This window comes from Sus scrofa, chromosome 2 (assembly GCF_054392235.1).
Source record: "Sus scrofa isolate SSC_HxYL_T2T_F1_AM1 chromosome 2, Sscrofa_HxYL_maternal_Yorkshire_Landrace_v2.0, whole genome shotgun sequence".
Classification (NCBI taxonomy): Eukaryota; Metazoa; Chordata; class Mammalia; order Artiodactyla; family Suidae; genus Sus; species Sus scrofa.
The window spans coordinates 80295289-80315886 of record NC_139384.1 but is presented as its reverse complement, the minus strand read 5'-3'; the positions used below and the strand labels follow the sequence as shown (position 1 = coordinate 80315886).

General features: G+C 49.8%; 2 protein-coding genes across 18 annotated transcripts in view; one reads left to right on the top strand and one right to left on the bottom strand.

Annotated features, from left to right (window-relative positions):
* KANK2 (KN motif and ankyrin repeat domains 2) overlaps positions 1-20598 on the top strand; it is a 468727-nt gene that overhangs the window by 55022 nt on the left and 393107 nt on the right. The gene's annotated exons all lie outside the window — the stretch shown is intronic.
* LDLR (low density lipoprotein receptor) overlaps positions 5315-20598 on the bottom strand; it is a 36348-nt gene continuing 21064 nt past the window's right edge. For 12 of the 17 annotated variants that reach the window (XM_085009606.1, XM_085009615.1, XM_085009612.1 and 9 more), the window contains 12 exons: positions 20379-20498; positions 19545-19670; positions 16614-16785; positions 16296-16523; positions 15218-15336; positions 14798-14937; positions 13134-13275; positions 12882-13034; positions 11827-11946; positions 8713-8790; positions 7536-7693; positions 5315-7024 (listed from right to left, as the gene is read on the bottom strand). In XM_085009606.1, coding sequence (XP_084865732.1) covers positions 6989-7024; positions 7536-7693; positions 8713-8790; positions 11827-11946; positions 12882-13034; positions 13134-13275; positions 14798-14937; positions 15218-15336; positions 16296-16523; positions 16614-16785; positions 19545-19670; positions 20379-20498 — 1592 coding nt within the window. In that variant the 3' untranslated portion in view covers positions 5315-6988. 17 annotated transcript variants of the gene reach the window in all.

The window sequence follows — 20598 nt, the reverse complement described above, 5'->3', positions numbered from 1 at the left end:
AGGTTTGTTACCACTGAGCCACAATGGGAACTTCTATTTCCAAGATCTTGAATCATCTTTACTATTATTAGTCTAAAGTCTTTTTCATGGAGATTGATAATCTACAGATTAGCTGCTTTTCTGGGTTTTTTTCTCTTCCCTCATCTGAGTCATAACTCTCTGCCTTTTCATTTTGTATACATTTTTGGTGTGGTCTCCTTTTCGCAGACAATAGGGTTGTAGCCTCTCTTGCCTCTGATGTCTGTTGTAGTTGAAGTTGGTGGGGCAGGGGTGGAGGGGGTGCTTGCTGCAGGCTTCCTGTTGGGGGGACCTGGTGCTGATAGGTGGAGCTGATTCTTATTCCTCTGGTGGGTGGAGCTTTGTCTCTGGGTGTGACTGGCTTTGTGCCTGGGGGAGGGGGGCCTTTGTTTGCTGATGGGTGGTGCTGCATTCCCACCCAGACTATTGTTTGGCCTGGGGGCTTCTTGGCCCTGATGGGTAGGACCCGATTTTTCCAAAATGGTCACCTCTAGAGGAACTCATGCTGATGATTATTCCTAAGATCTTTGCTTCCAATGTCCTTCCCCCACAACGAGCCACAGTCACTCCCTATTTTTCCCATGAGATCCTCGAAGAACTACAGTCAGGTCTGACCCAGATTCCTATGGAGTCTCTGCTTTTCCCTGGGACCCAGTGCACATGTGCCTTTCAAGAGTGGAGTCTCCGTTTCCCCCAGTCCTGTGGAGCTTCTGCACACAAGCCCCACTGGCCCTCAAATGCCAAATGCTCTGGGGGCTCCTCTCCCCAGTGTCAGATCCCCAGGCGTGGGAACCTGACTTGGGGCTCAGAACTCTCACTCCCTTGGGCGAGCCTCTTTGATACAGTTACTTTCCAGTCTGTGGACCACCCAGCCAATGGGTATGGGGTTGCTTTATCCTGTAAATACCCCTCCTAGGTCTCACAGTGTGGCCTCACCTTTGTCTTCTGGAGTAGGATATCTTTTTTAATAGTTTGTAGACTATTTTGTTGAAGGTTGTTCAGCAGTTTGTTGTAATTTTGTCGCTATTAGGAGAGTAATTGAGCTCCAGTCCTTCTACTCCACCATCTTAATCCCATCATAGTTCTATTTTTTTTTTTTTTTCTATTTTAGGGCTGCACCGCTGCATGTGGAGGTTCCCAGACGAGGGGTTGAATTACAGCTGTAGCTGCCGACATACACCACAGCTCATGGCAACACTGGATCCTTAACCCACTGAGCCAGGCCAGGGATTGACTCTGCATCCTCATGGATCCTAGTTGGGTTTGTTAACTATTGAGCCACGAAGGGAACTGCCCATAGTCCTATTTTTAATTTTAAAAATTTATGGAGGTACTATTTTTAATTTTTTGAGGAACTGCCATACTGTTCCATCACACCTGCACCATTTTGCATTCCTACCAACAGTGCACGAAGGTTCCAATTTCTCCACATCCCCACCTACACTTCTTGTCTTCTGTATTTTATTTATTCATTTATTTGGCTACATCGTCAGCATATGGAAGTTCCTGGGACAGGGATCTAATCTGAGCCACAGCTGTGACCTGTGCCACAGCTGCCACAATGCTGGATCCTTAACCCGCTGTGCCACAGCAGGAACTCCTATTTATTGTTTGGCCCTGCCCAAGGCATGTGGACGTTCTCAGGCCAGGCATCAAACCTGATCCAGAACAGAGACAATGCTGAATCCTTAGCCACTAGACTCCCGGGGAACTCCTGGGTTTTGTTTTTTATGACAGCCATCCTAACTGGTGTGAGGTGGCATCTTCTTATGGTTTGTCCCATTCAGTCTTTTATGTTTAGATCTCTGTATTAAGGCTATTTCTACCCAATGACCTGTTGTGTTCCCAACTTCTTCAGTTGATACGGCAGAACTGTTTGTGGCTTGACTGCTATGTCCTAAGACCAGGGTCTGAAATGCCCTCAAGGCCCAGGCTCAGGTTAAGGATCCAGCATTGTCACTGCAGTGGCTTGGGTCATTGCTGTGGTATGCCTTTGATCCCTGGCCTAGGAACTTACACATGCCAAGGGCTTGGCCAAAAAAAAAAAAAAAAAAAAAAAGGCTTAGGCTCAGGTAGAGCTGGGATGCACAGGAGAAAGGGGGTGCAGGGGACTGAGGTGGACTGTAGCATAGCTGTCTTGACACCCCAACACCCATGGATCTGGCCAAATGTTACCATGATGTAGCTAGATTCACTTGAATTTATGGTTATTTGGATTCGTGTTGTAAAATCTCTGGATTTGTTTCTGTCAGCAACAATTTTTTTTTTCATTTTTTAAAGCTTTCTTGAAATATAGTTGATTTGCAATGTTGTAATAATTTCTGCTGTGCAACAGTGATTCAGTTATACATGTACACACATCCATTCTTTCATATTCTTTTCCCATGTAGATTATCACAGAATATTGGCTTGAGTTTTCTGTGCTGTACAGTACATCACTGTTAGCCAATCATTCCATATACCTCAGTGTGCATATGCCAATCCCAAATTCCCAATCCATCCCTCTTCCCCATCTGTCCCCATTGGTAACCACAAGTTTGTTTTCAAAGTCTGTAAATCTGTTTCTGTTCTACAGATAAGTTCATTTGTATCCTTTTTTTTTTTTTAGATTCTACGTGTAAGTGATATAATATTGTTTGTCTTTCACTGTTTAACTTCTCTTACTATGATAATCTCTAGGTCCATCCACATTGCTGCAAATGGCATTATTTCATTCTTTTTTGTGGCTGAGTAATATTCCATTGTATATATGACCACATCTTCTTTATCCATTCCTCTGTTGATGGACATTTAGATTGTTTCCATGTCTTGGCTATTGTAAATAGTGCTGCAGTGAACATCGGGGTGCATGTATCTTTTCAAATTATGATTTTCTATAGGTGGATGCTAGGGAGTGGTATTGGTAGATCATATATCTGTTCTATTTTTGTTTTTTTGAGGAGCCTCTGTACTGTTTTCTCTAGTAGTTGTACCAGTTTACATTCCCACCAACAGTATAAGAGGGTTCCCTTTTCTCCCCACCCTTTATTGTTTGTGGACTTTTTGATGATGGCCATTCTGGTTGGTGTAAGGTGGTACCTTATAATAGTTTTGACTTGCATTTCTCTAATTAGCTATGTTGAGCATCTTTTTATGTGGGGTTTTTTTTTTTGCCATCTATATGTCTTCTTTGAAGAAACATTATTTAGATCTTCTGTCCATTTTTAATTGTTTTTTTTTTTATATTGAGCTGCAGGAGGTGTTTGTATATGTTCAAGATTAATCCCTTGTCAGTCTCTTTATTGACACATATTTTCTTCCATTCTGTGGGTCGACTTTCTATTTATGGTTTTCCTTTAAGTTTAATTAGGTCCCATTTGTTTATTTTTGTTTTTATTTTCATTACTCTAGGAGGTGGATCTGAGAAGATACTGCTTTGGTTTATGTTAGAGTTTGCCCTATGTTTTTGTAGTCTTACATTTAGGTCTTTAATCCATTTTGAGTTTATTTTTGTATATGGTGTTAGAGAGTGTTCTAATTTCATTCCTTTACTTGTAGCTGTTCAGTTTCCCCAGCACTTCTTATTGAAGAGACCATCTTTAATAAGTCTCATTTTAATCCTGTGTCTTGGTAAAAAAAAAAAATAAATAAAGCCCTCATGCCAACCACTGCAGGGGCTTCAATGCAGAATCCTTCAGAAAAATCAGGAGTTCCCGTTGTGGCGCAGTGGTTAACGAATCCGACTAGGAACCATGAGGTTGCGGTTTCGGTCCCTGGCCTTGCTCAGTGGGTTAACCATCCGGCGTTGCCATGAGCTGTGGTGTAGGTTTCAGACACGGCTTGGATCCTGCGTTGCTGTGGCTCTGGCACAGGCTGGCAGCTACAGCTCCGATTCGACCCCTAGCCTGGGAACCTCCATATGCTGTGGCAGCGGCCCAAGAAATAACAAAAAAAAAAAAAAAAAAATCATTTGTGTATTGATAGAGCCAAGTGGTTGTGGGGTTTGTTTGTTGTGTGTTTTTGTTTTGCTTTGTTTTGTTTGCTTTTCAGGGTCACACCTGCAGCATATGGAGGTTCCCAGGCTAGGGGTCCAATCGGAAGCTACAGCTGGCAGCCTACACCACAGCCACAGCAGTGCCAGATCCGAGCCACATCTGCAACCTACACCACAGCTCACAGCAACGCTGGATCCTTAACCCACTGAGCAAGGGCAGGTATTGAACCTGCAACCTCATGATTCTTAGTTGGATTCCTTTCCGCTGTGTCACGACAGGAACCCCTGTGGGGGGTTAATCTCAGCTCCTATACTCTTTTTTCCCCCTAGATCTTCACCTGGCCAGTTCCTACTCTTCTGGATTCAGCTCAGATGATTGCTTAGACAGTCCTTCCTTGACAGCCCCCAGAATAAGAGCCCCCCGGTCAGTTCTCTGTCTCATTATCCTATTTAATATTCTTCTAGAATAATCTCGTAAAAGGTAATTTTTTGTAGATGTTTCCCCTTCTAAAATATCAGGTCCTTGGAGTTCCCTTGTGGCACAGCTGGTTAAGGATCTAGTGTTGTCACTGCTGTGGCATGGGTTCATTTGAGGGCATGGACTTCCATTCTGTTATTCACCTCAGTGTGAATGCCACATGCCCAGAACAGGACCTGGCTCACCAGGGGCACCCAATGTTTTTCCTTTTTGGCCTCCCCAAGGCATATAGAATTCCAGGGCCATCAGTCAGATCCAACATTCAGTTTCTACCTACCCTGCAGATACAGTGATGCCAGGTCCTTAACCCACTGTGCTGGGCTGGGGACTGAACCTTCGTCCCACTGATCAAGAGAAACTGCCAATCCCCTCATGCCACAGTGGGAACTCCTGAGTGTTTGTCAAATGAATGGACAAGCAGGAAATTTAGCAAAACACCAACTCAGGAGTTCCTTATGTGTTTCAGTGGTTAACAAACGCGACTAGGATCCAACAGGACTCAGATTCGATCCCTGGCCTTGCTCAGTGGGTTAAGGATCCGGTGTTGCCATGAGCTGTCGTGTAGGTCACAGATGTGGCTCAGATCCTGCGTTGCTGTGCCTGTGGCTGGCAGCTACAGCTCTGATTCAACCCCTTAGCCTGGGAACCTCCATATGCCATAGGTGTGGCCCTAAAAAGACCAAAGACAAAAAACCCAGCAGAGCTGCTCCCCAGCTGAGCATGATATCCTCCAGAGCCTGGGGCTTGTGGGAGCCTCCGGGGAAGCGTTCCCTTTCCAGATCCTTCTTAGGGGAATCTAACCCATCAATAGGTGGAGGAAGCAAGAGAACGCAGGAAGAAAGTACTTCACATTTAACCAAATACTTTATTTAAGAAATTTAACTGATCACAGTAAGACGTGTAGGCTATAAAAACATTCTTTATACAGTGGTTTAAAACCCAATACCCTCCCCACAAAGCAACCCATATATACAACCCAGACCTGATTCTCCTGAAGAGCATTGCGCACAGCACGCGAATAATCTTTGTACAGAAAGATAAGGCGTCTCAGAGACAGTTCCCCCCAATGCAGCAACCAGGGTTTGCAAAAATAAATAGATCTTTTTCATATATATAGGCAAGTAAGTGTTTCAACAAATATACAAAGTGCAAACATAACAAAAAGCCCCCACTGTCTGCATGGGGGTTATTTACATGCTTCAGAAAGAGAAAAGGCATTCACAGTCTCCTGCAGAGTGGGGCACCACGTTCCTCCGTTGTGCAATGAAAGTTAACCCCCTTAGAGGCCGTCCCCCAGCACAGGGGTTCTAAATGCCACGACATGTGTGGCAATTTCAGGAAGCATTCTTCTTTAATAGGTCCCCTCAAATGCCTGAGCCTAGAGCAAGTCTTACAGGGCGGACCAACAAGCACATTTCATCATGGACCAGCTTGTCGGGGAAGTGGATGGCTCAGGGGCACAGAAGTGGAAATGTTTGGGGGATACATAGTTGAGATCTTGACTTTGAAATCATGGTCAAGCTGCCCCTTTCCTCTGCATGCACCTCTCATTATGCCCTCGGAGAGAGGCTGGGTCTGCACCGTCATCCGCCCGGAGCCTCTCTGGCCTAGGAGCCCGTCCCAACCAGAACGGAAAGCAGTGCAAAATAATAGAATGTGGACTTTACACAGTGTATAACCCTGAACTGAAAAGTGCAAGAGGCGGGGCTGGGGTCCAGACACCCACACCCGGATGGAAGGACACAGTTAGAGGTCGGAGCTGCTTGTCTTGACGCACAAGGTAACGGGGTCTCAGGCACTTAATACATATTAAGAGCGACGAGCGGCTTGAGCTTTCCCTGGGGTTGTGGCTGGGGTTTTGGTGAATGAATGGGTCTCAGTGGGTGCAGCCCCCAAGAAGGCTAGATTCAGCCATTGCCAGAGGCCCCTCCCTGGCTTATGGAGAGGGCAAACCCAGCTTGGAAACCCTCATCTGATCCTGACCTGGGGGTAGCAGAGCAAAAGCCAACTCTGGCCGCCCCAGCAGGTTCACCAGGCAGAGGTAAACACATTCAGTCCTGAGTGTGGGGCTCGGGAACTCCCCGGGGACCCTGTGGGCATCACCTGCCCTGCTGTGTTCAGAGCCCCTAACCCTCTCCTTCTGTATCCCTCCATCCATCAGTCCCTAAGTCTCTCAGGCGGTGCATGTCAAGGGGGAGAAAAGCTCAGGCGTCCCAGCTCATCCACCTTGCTCCTCTTCTTCACATGTCAAGAAAGAAAGGAAGAAAAAAAGCCACCCTAACCCATTCCCAGCCCAGGCGCCATCAGAAGCCTGTTCTGCCTCCCAGACAATAAATATATAAAACAAAACTCTGACAGACAAGCAGATGGCACCAGGGCTGTAACCACCAACAGTGCTTTTGGCGCCTCAGTCTCAGGAAGGGTTTTGGGCAGTTCAGGGGTCCAAGGAGAAAGTGTTCTTCCTGCCGGTGAGTGGCCAGCAGCAGCTTCTGAGGTGGGACAGGGCTCAAGGCAGCAGCTCACGCCACGTCATCTTCCAGGCTGACCATCTGTCTCTGTCAACATAAGGGTAAATGCCGGAAACAATCAGTCCAACATCCAGTAAACATGGCCAGAGGCCACCTATGCCTCAATCCCTCCTGGTCCCTCGGGCCAGCCCTCATTCATCTCCCCCCTGGACCTGCACAGTCGCCTCTGCTGTGGTTTCCTGGCTCTGGAACTTGGCCCCAGCCTGTTCCCCTAACAGCTGTCAGGCGGCCCAGGTGAGCCCCCAGTTCGGGTCAAACCCCTCCCCAGCTCTGATCTCACTCCTCCCAGAGGCCTACAGTGTCCTGTTCCATCTGCCTGTCCCCTCCCACACTCTCCTCTCTCTCCCCTCCAAGCTCCTCAAATACCCCTGGCCCTTTGCACAGGCTTTGCCTTCTGCACACCATATACTCCCAGCTCAGAGAAGCCTCCCCAGCCACCAGACCCACAAACCACCCTCCGTCCCCCTTCTGACTTTCACCCTTGGACCTATGATCCCTTGACCAGACCCATAGGCAAGGTGCCGAGGGGGCCGCTCACCGAGGGGTAGGTGTAGCCGTCCTGGCTGCGGCAGATGTGGACCTCGTCTTCCGTGGTCTTCTGGTACACAGGGTTGTCGAAGTTAATGCTGTTGATGCTCTTAAGCCTCCAGTTCTTCCAGAGGAGGAAGGTTCCGAAGAAGAGGAGGATGAGCAGTGCTGTGGGGAGATGCTGCCTTCAGGCCCCAAGCCTCTTCACTTGTAAGTTTTTTCCGCATTTAAAGCAATACTCATCCCCCTGTAACACCCTCTATCAACGAGCATAAGGAATCTCTAGCTTGAAAACCACTGTGATTGCCTCGCCCCCCAAATACCCAACTACTGTCAACTCTTCCAGGTCACTTTTGTGACTCATCACACGTGAGCTAGTCCTTTTTCACAAGACTGTTCTCTACCTATGGGGCCACAACACACTCTTTGCTTTTGTCTGAACGTGAGTGGGACTGGATCCCTCTTTGCGTCATGTACAGTGGGCCTTGGAGTGGCACTCCCTGTACCCCTACCTCTACCCCAGGGATCCAGGAGACAGCCAAGGGCTCACCCAGCCCAGGTTTGTAAAAGATTCTGGCCAGAGCCGAGGGTAAGAGAGACAGGCTCTGCTGGGAAGATGCCCAGCCGGTGACACCCTTGGGCAGCCCCAAGGGAGGTGAGGATCCTGCCCAAGTCTCTCAACAGACAGCAGGCCAGCTGTTGGGCACCCAGATCACTGGTCTCTCTGATGCTGCAAAAGGATTTCCTCAGAAAAGTAAAAGTGGCCATGATGCTAACCAAGCCATGACTGACAGATGAGAGGGACAAAGAAGAACTTTCTAAATGAACTCCCTGCCAAGAGAACTGCTCACCAGCCCCCCCCCCCCACCAGGGACCCTGGCCCAGCCCACTTCCCCCATGTGGCACACCCACTGTCCCACTCTGCTCACTGTCAGCTCCGAGGGGTGAGGCGGGAAATGTTTGTTTCCTTCAGGGCTGTGTCCCCAGTGCCCGGAAATGGGCTTGGTACACAGTAGGCCCTCAACTACATTTGTCCTGTGAATGAAGCTGGGAAGGAGGTTCCCAGTGATGAACAGGACACACAGTGGGGCTGCCCCATTCCTGGAGGGAAGGTGGACTGGTTTGCTGGGCGCTGGGGTCATTTTACAGGTAGCCAGGAACCAGGGGAGGGCCGGCCACAAGCTTACCAATGGGGAGGACAATGTACAGAGCACCCACGCTCTGGGGCTTCTCAGTGACTCCTCGGCCAGCAACGTCGCCCAGGGCTGCGTGGGAGAAAGGAGAAAGTGAGCCAAGAAGACACAGCAGGTGCGTGATGACCCACACAAAGGAGAACGCCTGACACTTCTTATTGTCCTCGTTTGTTTTTTTTTTTTTTTCTTTTTGGTGATACACTTGCAGCACATGGAAGTTCCCAGATTAAGGATCAAATCAGAGCCAGAGCTGCTGGCCTACACCACAGCCATGCCAGATCCAAGCCACATCTGTGACCTACACCATAGCTCAATGCAATGCAGGATCCTTAACCTACTGAGCGAGGCCAGGGATCGAACCCATATCCTCATGAATAATTAGGTTCTTAACCTGCTGAGCCACGACGGAGACTCCTCAGTGTTCTCAATTTTTTAAAGGAACTTGAGGCATCTCTCAGGTTTGAGAGGGACCAGGCTGGCTTCCAGAGGGGCCTTGATTGTTAGCCATTGGGGTTATGAGATTTAGTGCAAATATAAGAGGGTGCTTTAGCCTCAATTAGAGGCCTGGGAGCAAGGCCACCAGACTCTGAGATGAAAGCCTGCAAATACATTCCCAGTGGCTGCAGAGGTCACTGGTGCGATTTTTCAACCAGCTTTTGCACTTGATGACAAGGAGCCTAGTCTGGATGGGGCAGGGGCCCCCTGATGCTCAGCAATTCCAGTGCCTGGGTTGGATCGCACCAAAGACGAGTCAACTGTCCCTGGCTAATAAGAAATAATGAGGGGAGGAACCCATATAACCAGGTATGTGCACCTGGGCTGGACAATGTGAGGGCCCATGAGAGTGAAAGTTTAAAGACCCCCAAACAGGCAGATGGGTTGGTAAGACTGCACAAGTTACATCTGGGCCACAATTATGCCAGTGCATAGTGACCGACCATCATCAGTTATCTTTAAATCTCCCTGGGCTTTAATTCTACTGGCTGTTGCATGTATGTATATGGAGTTAAATATTAAGAGTTCCCTTCGTGGCTCAGAGGTTAACAAACTGATTGGGATCCATGAGGATGCGGGTTCGATCCCAGGCCTCACTCAGAGAGTTAAGGATCCCATGGTGCCGTGAGCTGTGGTGCAGGTTGCAGATTCAGCTCACATCTGGCATGGCTGTGGCTGTGGCGTAGGCAAGCAGCTATAGTTCCTACTGGACTCCCTAGCCTGGGAACATCCATATGATGCAGGTGTGGCCGTAAAAAAGGAAAAAAAAAAAAAAGAAACTTCATGGAGTTCCCTTGTGTTTTGGCAGGTTAGGGATCTGGTGGTGTCATTGCAGCAGCTCAAGTCACTGCTGCAGCACAAGTACAGTCCCTGGCCTGGGAACTTCCACATGCCACATGGGTGGCCAAAAAGGAACTTCATAACAAAAATAACTAAGGGCAGCAGCAGTGTCTTTGAGAAATTTTTCCCTTAAAAAGACTCCTTTGCCAAATTTGAGAAGTTCAGATGGGCTCATCCGCACAATGATTTTTCAAGCAATGGTCCTTCCAACAAGAAGGGTTCTCTCAACCATGGCAGTTTCTGTTTCATCCTTATGGTTAAATAAAGGATTCAGCTACTGTGAGAATTAAAAAACATCTGAAACTTGCTGATACGCCTTTTTTTTCTGGCCAGAATGCTGGAGCTCCGTTTCTGGGCTGTTTAAAAACCAGGTCGGACGCCCTCTGCTGGACAAAATGGAGAACAGCAGATCTTCCACTAGTTCACTGAGCACCCTCTCTCACCTTCTTCAGCTGGGAAAGTAGATCATGACCTTGAGGGCCAACTAAGTTGAGGAGAACAAGGGACTTGGTTCAAGCACACGATTTAAAGCACCCCCCCCTTAGTAATCCAGTAACATTATAATGCATGATCATTATTATTTTTTTGGCCATGACCGAAGCATAAGTAAGTTGTTCCCAGGCCAGGGACTGAACTTGCACCACAGCAGCAACCTGAGCCCAGCAGAGGCAATGCCAGATCCTTAACCCACTGAGCCACCAGGGTACTCCCTATATTGCATTATTTTTTAAAATCAAAATTAATTCCAATACCTAATGATGAACAAAATAGCAAAATTTGTAGGAATAGAGGAAATGACTAATACAGATCCTGCCTCACTTGTTTCTGCTGAGCCACGATGGGAACTCCTGATGATTTTATTTTTTATTTTTATTTTCTTTTAATTTTTTTTTTTGTCTTTTTGTCCTTTTAGGTCTGCACCAGTGGCACATAGAGGTTCCCAGGCTAGGGGTCTAATCAGAGCTGTTGCTGCCGGCCTACGCCACAGCCATGCTAGATCCGAGCCATATCTGGGACCTACACCACATCTCACGGCAACACTGGATCCTTAACCCACTGAGCAAGTCCAGGGATCGAACCCGCAACCTCATGGTTCCTAGTAGGATTCGTTTCCACTGCGCCATGACAGGAATTTTTTTTTTTTTTGATGATTTGATTAAAAAAAAAACAAAACAAAACTGGGACGTTCCCTTTATAGCCAACCTAGTGGTTAACAAACCTGACTAGGATCCATGAAGATGTGGGTTCAATCCCTAGCCTTGCTCAGTGGGTTAAGGATCCGGCGTGGCTGTGAGCTGTGCTGTACGTCTCAGATGCAGCTTGGATCCCCATTCTGCATTGCTGGGGTGTAGTGTAGGTCAGCAGCTACAGCTACAATTTGACCCCTAGCCTGGGAACTTCCATATGCCATGGGTACAGCCCTAAAAAGCAAAAAATAAAAAAATACTGCATTAGAATATTGAGTCTTGGGCTTTTTGGTAACCCTTCCCCACTTAGATGCTGCCCCAGGAAGTGCACGATGTGCCCCACACTAGTCCTGGCTCTGTTGGGCAGATTCCTGAAAACACAGCAGTGAACAGACCTTGATCACATTTCAGACGCCTGGGCCCCTTGCTGGGGACTCTGGGATTAATAGCCACCATACCAGAGACAGTCAGCACAGCAACTAAGACTAAGAACACTGTCTCTTCACCAAGATGCTCGTGGCCTCTAAAGGGGCCCCGCCAGATGCTCATCCCAATGAACGGGTGCCAGGGTGGCCCCAGCCCTTACCATGTTGGGACATCGTCACTGACTCGGCTGTGGTGAGCTCAGAGCTGGCGGTGTGCTTTGGCCCCACAGCTGTCGAGTTGACCATGGAAGGTCCCTGGGTGGTTCCTGCAGGTTCAGTCTCTGAAAGAATAAACATTTCCTGAGTGCTCAGTTCTGCAAGCTGTGCTGCTGATTGACAAGGGCTAGGAAGCAAATGCCATGGGCCACAAAGAAATAACTGAAGACAAATGCAGTGAAAATACAAACCCACTAACATCTACATTTTTATATTACATGTTGTTTAAAGGGGAGATTCCTAGAGTTCCCACTATAGCGCAGTGGGTTAATGAGCAAGCTTATCTGTGTGGTGGTACCAGTTCAACCTACAGCTGTGGCTCTGACTCAATCCCTGACTTGGGAGACCCAGAAACTTGGATATGCTGTGGGTGCAGCCATTAAAAAAAAAAAAAAGGTTCATAAGTGGGTTTTTTTTGGGGGGGGGGCGCACCTGCAGCACATAGAGGTTCCCAGGCTAGGGGTCAAATCAGAGCTACAGCTGCCGGCCTATGCCAGAGCCACGGTAACTTGGGATCTGAACTGAGTCTGCAACCTACACAGCTCACGGCCACACCAGAGCCTTAACCCACGGAGCAAGGCCAGGGATTTCATCTTCATCCTTATGGTTCCTAGTCGGATTCGTTTCCACTGCGCCACGACAGGAACTCCCCATAAGTGTTATGGATACACTGGTCCCAAATAGAGGCTTTTTCTGAGGATGAGGAAAATCAAAAGGGAACCACCTTCTCCTTCAATGTCTGGATCTAAAACAGTCACCCCTCCAGGACAGCTGGGAAAGACTAAACTTGACACCAACAGTGAACTGAGTCCATTTACCTGCCAGGCACAGTGTTGATATGACCAGCATTTGACAAAGACCTTAGAGCAAAGCCCTTATTACCACAACGGCCTCCTGAGGCCCTGCTCTCCCATTTGACACATGAGCAAAGAGAGGTTCAGGCAGGTCCAGCTGCAGGGCTGACCCCTAAGGGTGGCAGAAGGCAGGCTAGCACCCTCACCTGTGAGACAGCTCCTCATGTCCTTGGCCAACAGCATGCCATCCGGGCAGGCACAGGTGAACTTCGGCGAGCGTGGGTTGATCTGTGGAGCTGGCAGACACAGGTACTGGCAGCCACCGTTTTGGAGGGCGGTCCTTTCACACCAGTTCACCCCTGAGGTGGAAAAGGCAGGGAGACAGGGCAAGAACGAGATCAGAAAATTTCTAGAAAATTCCAGGGCACTGGCAGTGGGGGTGACCACCCCATCTTTACCTCTCGGCTGTGTGAGGTTGTGGAAAAGGACAATGTCCTCTGGAGACAACAGGTTTTCTGCCATCAAATGTATGTCCGAGCCTGTGAGGCGGTTGGCACTGAAAATGGCTTCGTTGATTACATCTGTCCAAAATACTTTATCCTATAAGGGCGTTAAGGAAGATGACAGATCCCATCAACCATGGGGGCGTAACATGGACCACTATCTCCACATCCACACCCCGGGAGCTTAGGGTTCTCTGGGGAAAGAGCAGTGCTTGTATTGTGTAAAATACGCACAATGTAAAATTACCAGCTTAACCACTTTTAAGTGTCCAGTTCTGTGGCATAAGTATATTTACAATGTTATGACAAGTGTCACCACGATTCATCTCTAAAACGTTTTCATCTCTCCAAGTTGAAACTCTGGCCCCCTTAAACCGTAATACCCCTTCCCCTTCCCCCAGCCCCTGGTCCCCACCATCCTTTCTGTCTCTACAGATCTGACTCCTCCAGGGACGGCCTATGAATGGAAATCAGACAGTATTTGTCTTTCTGTGCCTGACTTATTTCACTTATTTTCACTTAATGGACTTGAGCATCATGTCCTCTAGGCTCATCCGTGGTATAGCAGGTTTCAGAATTTCAGAAGTTCTCAGGCCAGGGATTAAACCCACACCACAGCAGTGACCTGAGCCAGCAGTGACAACTAGGGCTCCTTAACTCCTGAGCCACCAGGAAACTGAATTTTTAAGGCTGAATAATGTTCCAATTGTGTGGGTGGACACACTGTGTTTATCCAGTCACCGTCCATTGACAGACACTTGTGTGACTTCTACCTCTTGGCTTTTGTAAATCATACCTCCTGAACACGGGTTTACAAAAACAGTTGACCCCTGAACAACACAGTAATAAATACACAATCCTGGCTTGGTTAAATCCACAGATGTAGAACTATGGATATCCATAAATCATGGATACAGATTTATACTCGGACTTTTTTTTTTTTTTTTTTTTTGCTATTTCTTGGGCCGCTCCCGCGGCATATGGAGGTTCCCAGGCTAGGGGTACAATTGGAGCTGTAGCCACTGGCCTACGCCAGAGCCACAGCAACGCGGGATCCGAGCCGCGTCTGCAGCCTACACCATAGCTCACGGCAATGTTGGATCCTTAACCCACTGAGCAAGACCAGGGACTGAACCCGCAACCTCATGGTTCCTAGTCAGATTCGTTAACCACTGCGCCACAACGGGAACGCCTATACTCGGATTTTTGACTGTGCACCCATAATCCCCACTTTGTTCCAGGGTCAACTGTACAGCAACATTCTTTAGAGTAGGAGCATTTTTTTGAGGCCAGATAAGCCTTCCTGGTCTCCGACCCCCACCCCCTCTCACAGCAGCATCCCTGGCCTATTCCAGATTCTGCCAAATGTCCCTAGGCGGCAGGACGGCCTCTGATTGAAAACTACTGCTTTAGACCTTTTAAGACCCTCTCCAGAAGAAGAAAATGGAAATCATTCCAGGGTTAAGACCTCTTCATGGTCAGGGCAGTTTTCTTACTTGGTCTTGGCTTGAACAACTGAGGCGGCATGTGGCACCGTCAGCGCATGCGCACAGACTTCTACAGCGCAGGGTGAATTCGCGCAAGCGCAGAAGGAGCTCCCGCCTGCCCCCAGCACCCACCTCAAAAATGGCCAAGGAGAAGGGGTGCGCCAGCTTCGTCTTGTCCTCCAGGACGGTCTTCCGGTTCCCCCCGTTGACATCGATGCTGGAGATGGAGTGGAGCTTGGAGTCGACCCAGTAAAGGCGGCCGCCAGAAAGATCTAGAACCCATGGCGGGGGACAAGGAGAGGTCACACAGTATGCTTGGGGGCCTTGGCACCCTGCTCCCCCAGGAGGAAGCCCCCCCAAGCCCAGCAGAGACGTGCCCAGGAAAGCACCCCCCATCCCCCTAAACCATGCAGGAGCCTGAACCGCATGCGGGTATGTGGGGGGCAAGGCAGCTCAGTTTGGGGTTATAAAAATCTCAGGGAGCCACCCAGGCCATCTCCTCTCTCCTCTGGACTGTGTCCGACCCACCAGGACACAGCCCCACCAATGTACCCAGGGTGATGCCATTGGGCCACTGGATGTCCTCCGTCACCAGCGAGTAGACGTCCACTCCGTTCAGGCCGCCCTTCTTGATCTTGGCGGGGGTTCCCCAATCAGTCCAGTACATGAAGCTGGTGCAACGGCGGGGCGGGGGACACACAGACAGACAAGAGGATGTCAGCGAGGGAGGCTCCGCCCACGCGGAAGAGACCAGGACTCCCAGTCAGTCCCAGGGACCCCCTGGATTCTTTCTGCTCTCCTGACCTTGCTGACCCCAGGGCCCACAACATGGGGAGACCCTGCAGGATTATAGGGGTTTGGAGAACGAAAGGAGGTTTTCATTCCAGTGTGAGGACTGGGGCTCTGGAATCCACACTCTGAATACTACTTTCTGAGGGATTTTATAAATACTTAATTTTCTGTAATTTTTCAGGCTTTTGAACTATATGTAGGAGTTCCTGCTGTGGCACAATGGGATTGACTGCGTATTGGGAGCCCTGGGACGCAGGTCCCACCCCCCCCCCCCCCCCCCCCGACCTGACACAGTGGCTTAAGGATCTCTCTGGCATTGCTGCACCTGCCACCTAGGTCACAACCAGGACTCCTATCTGATCCCTGGCCGGGGAAGTCCATACACTGCCAGGAGGCCAGAAAAGAAAAAAACAAAGACAAAAACTATATGTCTGTATCATAAAATTTTTTTGGCTGCACCTGTGGCATGTAGAAGTTCCCAAGCTAGGGGTCAGATTGGAGCTACAGCTGTCAGCCTACACCACAGCCACAGCAGATCTGAGCTTAGTCTGTGACTTACACCACAGCTCACGACAGTGCCGGATACTTAACCCACTGTGCAAGGCCGGGGATCAAACCCACATCCTCCTGGATACTAGTTAGGTTCTTAACCTGCTAAGCCTCAATGGGAACTCCTGGCCCTGTTCTTTTCTGACAGCTTGAGAATGCAGGGGCTAGGGGCAACCCCCACCCTACTCAGTCTGGTCCACTCCAGCATAAACGTCCCCCCTTCCATAGCCCTTAACCCGTCATGAACCACTGCCCATGTCCTCGTGCACCCAGCCCTGGGAACACTCACCCATGGACAGGGTCCACCACAATGGCCCGTGGCTTGGAGCCTTTCTCTTGGAAGAGAGTCTTCCTCTTCACGCCCTTGGTGTCAGCCACGGAGACAGTGCCCAGGATGGAGTCAGTCCAGTATATGTTGCTGTGGATCCAGTCCACCGCCAGCCCATCGGGGGCCTGGAGATCTTCGCCAATAATGGTGTCATAGGAGGAAAAGCTGGGGGCCCTGTTGATCTGGGTACTGGGGGAGGAGGAGGAGGACAGCGTCAACTCCAGGGGCCCTGAGACAATTGGGGTCTGGGGCTGCTGGCGGGGGAGGGCCCAGGCCCACCTGTAGATCTTCCTCTGAGACAGATCAGACCAGTAGATTCTGTTGCTGGCCACCTCAGTGTCCAGAGCGACCACGTTCTTCAGGTTGGGGATGAGGCTGGTGTACTCACTACGGTCCAGGGTCATCTTCCTCACCTCGTGGCGGTTGGTGAAGAAGAGGTAGGCGATGGTGCCTGGGGAGCCACGAAGTGCGCTCAGGGGAGGGGAAGGGACCTCAGCCCCCCGCCATCACCCTGCAGGGTCTGGATGAATCAGAGGAGGCACCCAGCACCTGCCTGGTGTATTAACCATGTTTTGTGTTTGGGGTTTTGTTTTTGTTTTTTATCTTTTTAGGTCCAAATCCGCAGCACATGGAAGTTCCTAGGCTAGGGGTCGAATCAGAGCTATAGCTACCAGCTGACACCACAGTCACAGCAACGCCAGATCCAAGCCACATCCAGGACCTACACTGTAGCTCATGGCAACACTGGATCCTTAACCCACTGGGCGAGGCTAGGGATCAAACCCATATCTTCATGGATACTAGTTGGGTTCTTAACCTGCTGAACCACAACAGGAACTCCAGGGGTATTTTTGTTTTGGCCGCACCTGGATTGAAGCCTCACCATAGCCGCAGCAGTGACAATGCCAGATCCTTAACCCATTGAGCCACAAGGGAATTCCACCTCTGTGGTTTGGATGTAGATCAGGGGGGGACCAACCTCCCAGGGCTTCCAGCTTGCTGGATACTTGCCTCAAATGCGAACTCACTTCAAATGCAAACTAACCAGCCCACACCCTCACCATCTCCTTTACTGGGTTTCACACTCTGGCCTACTCTCCGCCTGCCCCAGTCACCCCAGAGCCAGGTGCCACGCAACCTGGGCCAGCATCTATGCCCCAGAGCCTGTGGAAATTATTCAGACTAGCCAATCCTAAGCCTGTTTAACCTGTTCCTTCCCACAAACCACAGCAGAGGCTCTTGTCCCCATATTCCCCTCACTCCCTTCTGCTTCCTGACCATTCCTGGTGCTTCCCCATATGCCTCCACCCCAGCCCTGCAAAGCTGGCCCCCTCTTCTTGTGAACAACAAACTGTCTTTTTTTTTTTTTTTTTTTTTTTGCCTTTTCTAGGGCTGCTCCTACGCCATATGAAGGTTCCCAGGCTAGGGGTCCAATTGGAGCCACAGCAATGCAGGATCTGAGCCTCATCTGTGACCTACACCACAGCTCACAGCAACGCCAGATCATTAACCCACTGAGCAAGGCCAGGGATCGAACCCGCAACCTCATGGTTCCTAGTCGGATTCGTTAACCACTGTGCCACGACGGGAGCTCCCAAACTGTCTTTTCAATGGTCATTACCATAGCTGAATAACAGTAAAACCTATTACTAAAACACCAGGACCCCAGCACTTTACATTTGAGAACAAAAGATGGAGAAATGATAATGGCAAATATATGCAAGAGTGATTCCGAAGGGCATCCTTGGATGCTAGTCACATTCTTTAACCACTGAGCCACAACCGGAACGCCTGCTGTCAACCTGCTTTACAGTATTAAGGCTCAGAGAGGGGAAGTGACCTGCCCAAGGTCACACAGCTAGTGAGTTCCAGAGCTGGGATTTGAACCCGGGTTGCCTTGAGTCTGGGGGCTGTGCTATAACCAGGATCCCAGCACTCACCAACCCAATGGACCCCACTCAGAATATCCCTTCCCATGACACCAGTCCAGCTGGGATGGCATCTGTAGGGACCCGACCTTACAGGATGGGATGAAAGTGAACTTTCGAATGCTCGAGGGTTTCACATATGGGGATGTGACAGAGGGAGGCCAGGGAGCCAATAAAAGGGATGACAAGAAGAGAGAGAGATTTAAAAGGCCAAGAGACCTTTGGGGAAACAGCTCTAAGATATTTCTGCAAAATAGGCTCTCCTTGGAGTTCCTGCTGAGGCACAACGGGACTGGCAGTGTCTTCGGAGTGCTGGAACACAGGTTCCATCCCCGGCCTGGCACAGTGGGTTAAGAATCTGTGTTGCCACAGCTGCAGCTTAGGTCTCAACTAAGGCTAATATCTGATCCCAGGCCTGAGAACTCCACATGCTGTGGGGCAGCCAAAAATGAAAAATGAAGAAAAAAAAATTGGCACTCCTTGGTATCACACACGCTGCAAGAGTGGAATATGACAGAAAGCAAAGGATGTCTAGGCGACCTGTCCCTTCCACCAGGGCAGCTATGGCTCTAAACACACAGGATTCTGTGATTTAGGTAATTCTAAGAATCAATGCATGGTTGCAGTTCTAACCTAAATGTCATGTGAGAAACACAGTCATGTCTATTTTGTTTCATGATGAGCCATTATATTTGGGTCTCTTGGAGTTCCCACCATGGCTCAGTGGTTAATGAATCCAACTAGGATCCATCAGGAGGCGGATTTGATCCCTGGCCTTGCTCAGTGGGTTAAGGATCCGGCATTGCCATGAGCTGTGGTGTAGGTCAAAGACGTGGCTTGGATCTGGCGTTGCTGTGGCTGTGGTGTAGGTCAGCAGCTGTAGCCCCTATTCGACCCCTAGCCTGGCAACCTCCATATGCCACAGGTGCAGCCCTAAAAAAACAAAAGACAATATTTAGGTCTCTTTTCACTAAATTTGCTTTCTTTAAGTCCTTTCGCTGAAGTGGGTGCAGGCTGTTTGGGCCAAAGCTTTCCACCTCTCATCTCCTGAAGCAGCCCCCCCCTCCATGGGACTGGGAGCTGCGCACCATCCCCTGTGAGACTGACCTGTGTTGACAGCAGAGAAGCCCCACCTGTATGGGCAGCCCTCTAGCAAACCCAGTTCCTAACTGGGCTGTGTGGTCTTGGGAGCAAACAGGTCATTGCATTCGGTACAATGTTCAGATGATGAAATTCCCCAGCGTGTTTGCTTCTGCCCCTCCCGCCACCTCCCCCAGCTCACCTATGGCCTTGCAGGCCTTGGTGAGAGGCTCCAGCTGGAAGCCCTCCTCACACTGGCACTTGTAGCTGCCCTCGAGGTTCACGCAGATCTGGCTGCAGGCGTCTGGGTCCTGACACTCGTCGATATCTGTGGGACACAGAGAAATTTGGGGAGAAATTGGGGGCATCTTCCCTGATGGTCATAAATGCAGCCATGGGCATGTGGACCAAAAGCAGGGCCTCCCAGTGGCAAATGGGGGGACAGCCCGTCCTCTCTAGGGAAGACCTCCAGGGCCAGGGACACGGTGACCATTGGGTTCAGAAATGAAATCTTATTTGTTCTTTTCTTTTCAGGGCAGCACCTGAGGCATATGGAGGTTCCTAGGCGAGGGGTTGAATCAGCTGCAGCTGCCGGCCTACACCACGGCCACAGCAACCCCAGATCCTTAACCCACTGAGTGAGGCCAGGGATCCAAACCACATACTCATGGATACTAGTCAGATCCTTAACCCACTAAACCAAAATGGGAACTCCAAGAAATGAAATCTTGGAAACGGCCAAGTATCACCTCAAACAGTGGCCTCCACCTCACCATTCACTTCAGGGCACAGCCAACAGGGCAAAGTGGCATCAGCTGAGATTTCTTTCTTAATTATTAAACCCCAAAGGCAAGAAGCTAGTGCTCCCAGAGGGCCAAGCCTGCAATAATTGGCCGGCTCGCCTGGCATCTTGCTCAAGCCTCCTACCAGCCCTGTGAGGAGCGGACCGCTTCCATGCACATTTCACAGGCGGGAAAGCGGAGGCAGAGGGTTTGAACTGCCCACATCCAGAGAAGGGGCCCGGGGTTAGCATTACCTTCGCATCTGTGCTTATCCACCAGCTGGAAGCCCTCGGGACAGAGGCACTCATAGCCGATCTTGAGGTCATTGCAGATATGGGAGCAGCCACCCTTGTTGTCCAGACACTCGTTGGTCCCTGCACCGGGTGGGGGATGGGGGTGAGTCACCCTCTGGCCTCCAGACACCCCTCCTCCCCTGCCACCCGACGCTATTTTGTCATCGTCATCATCATCACC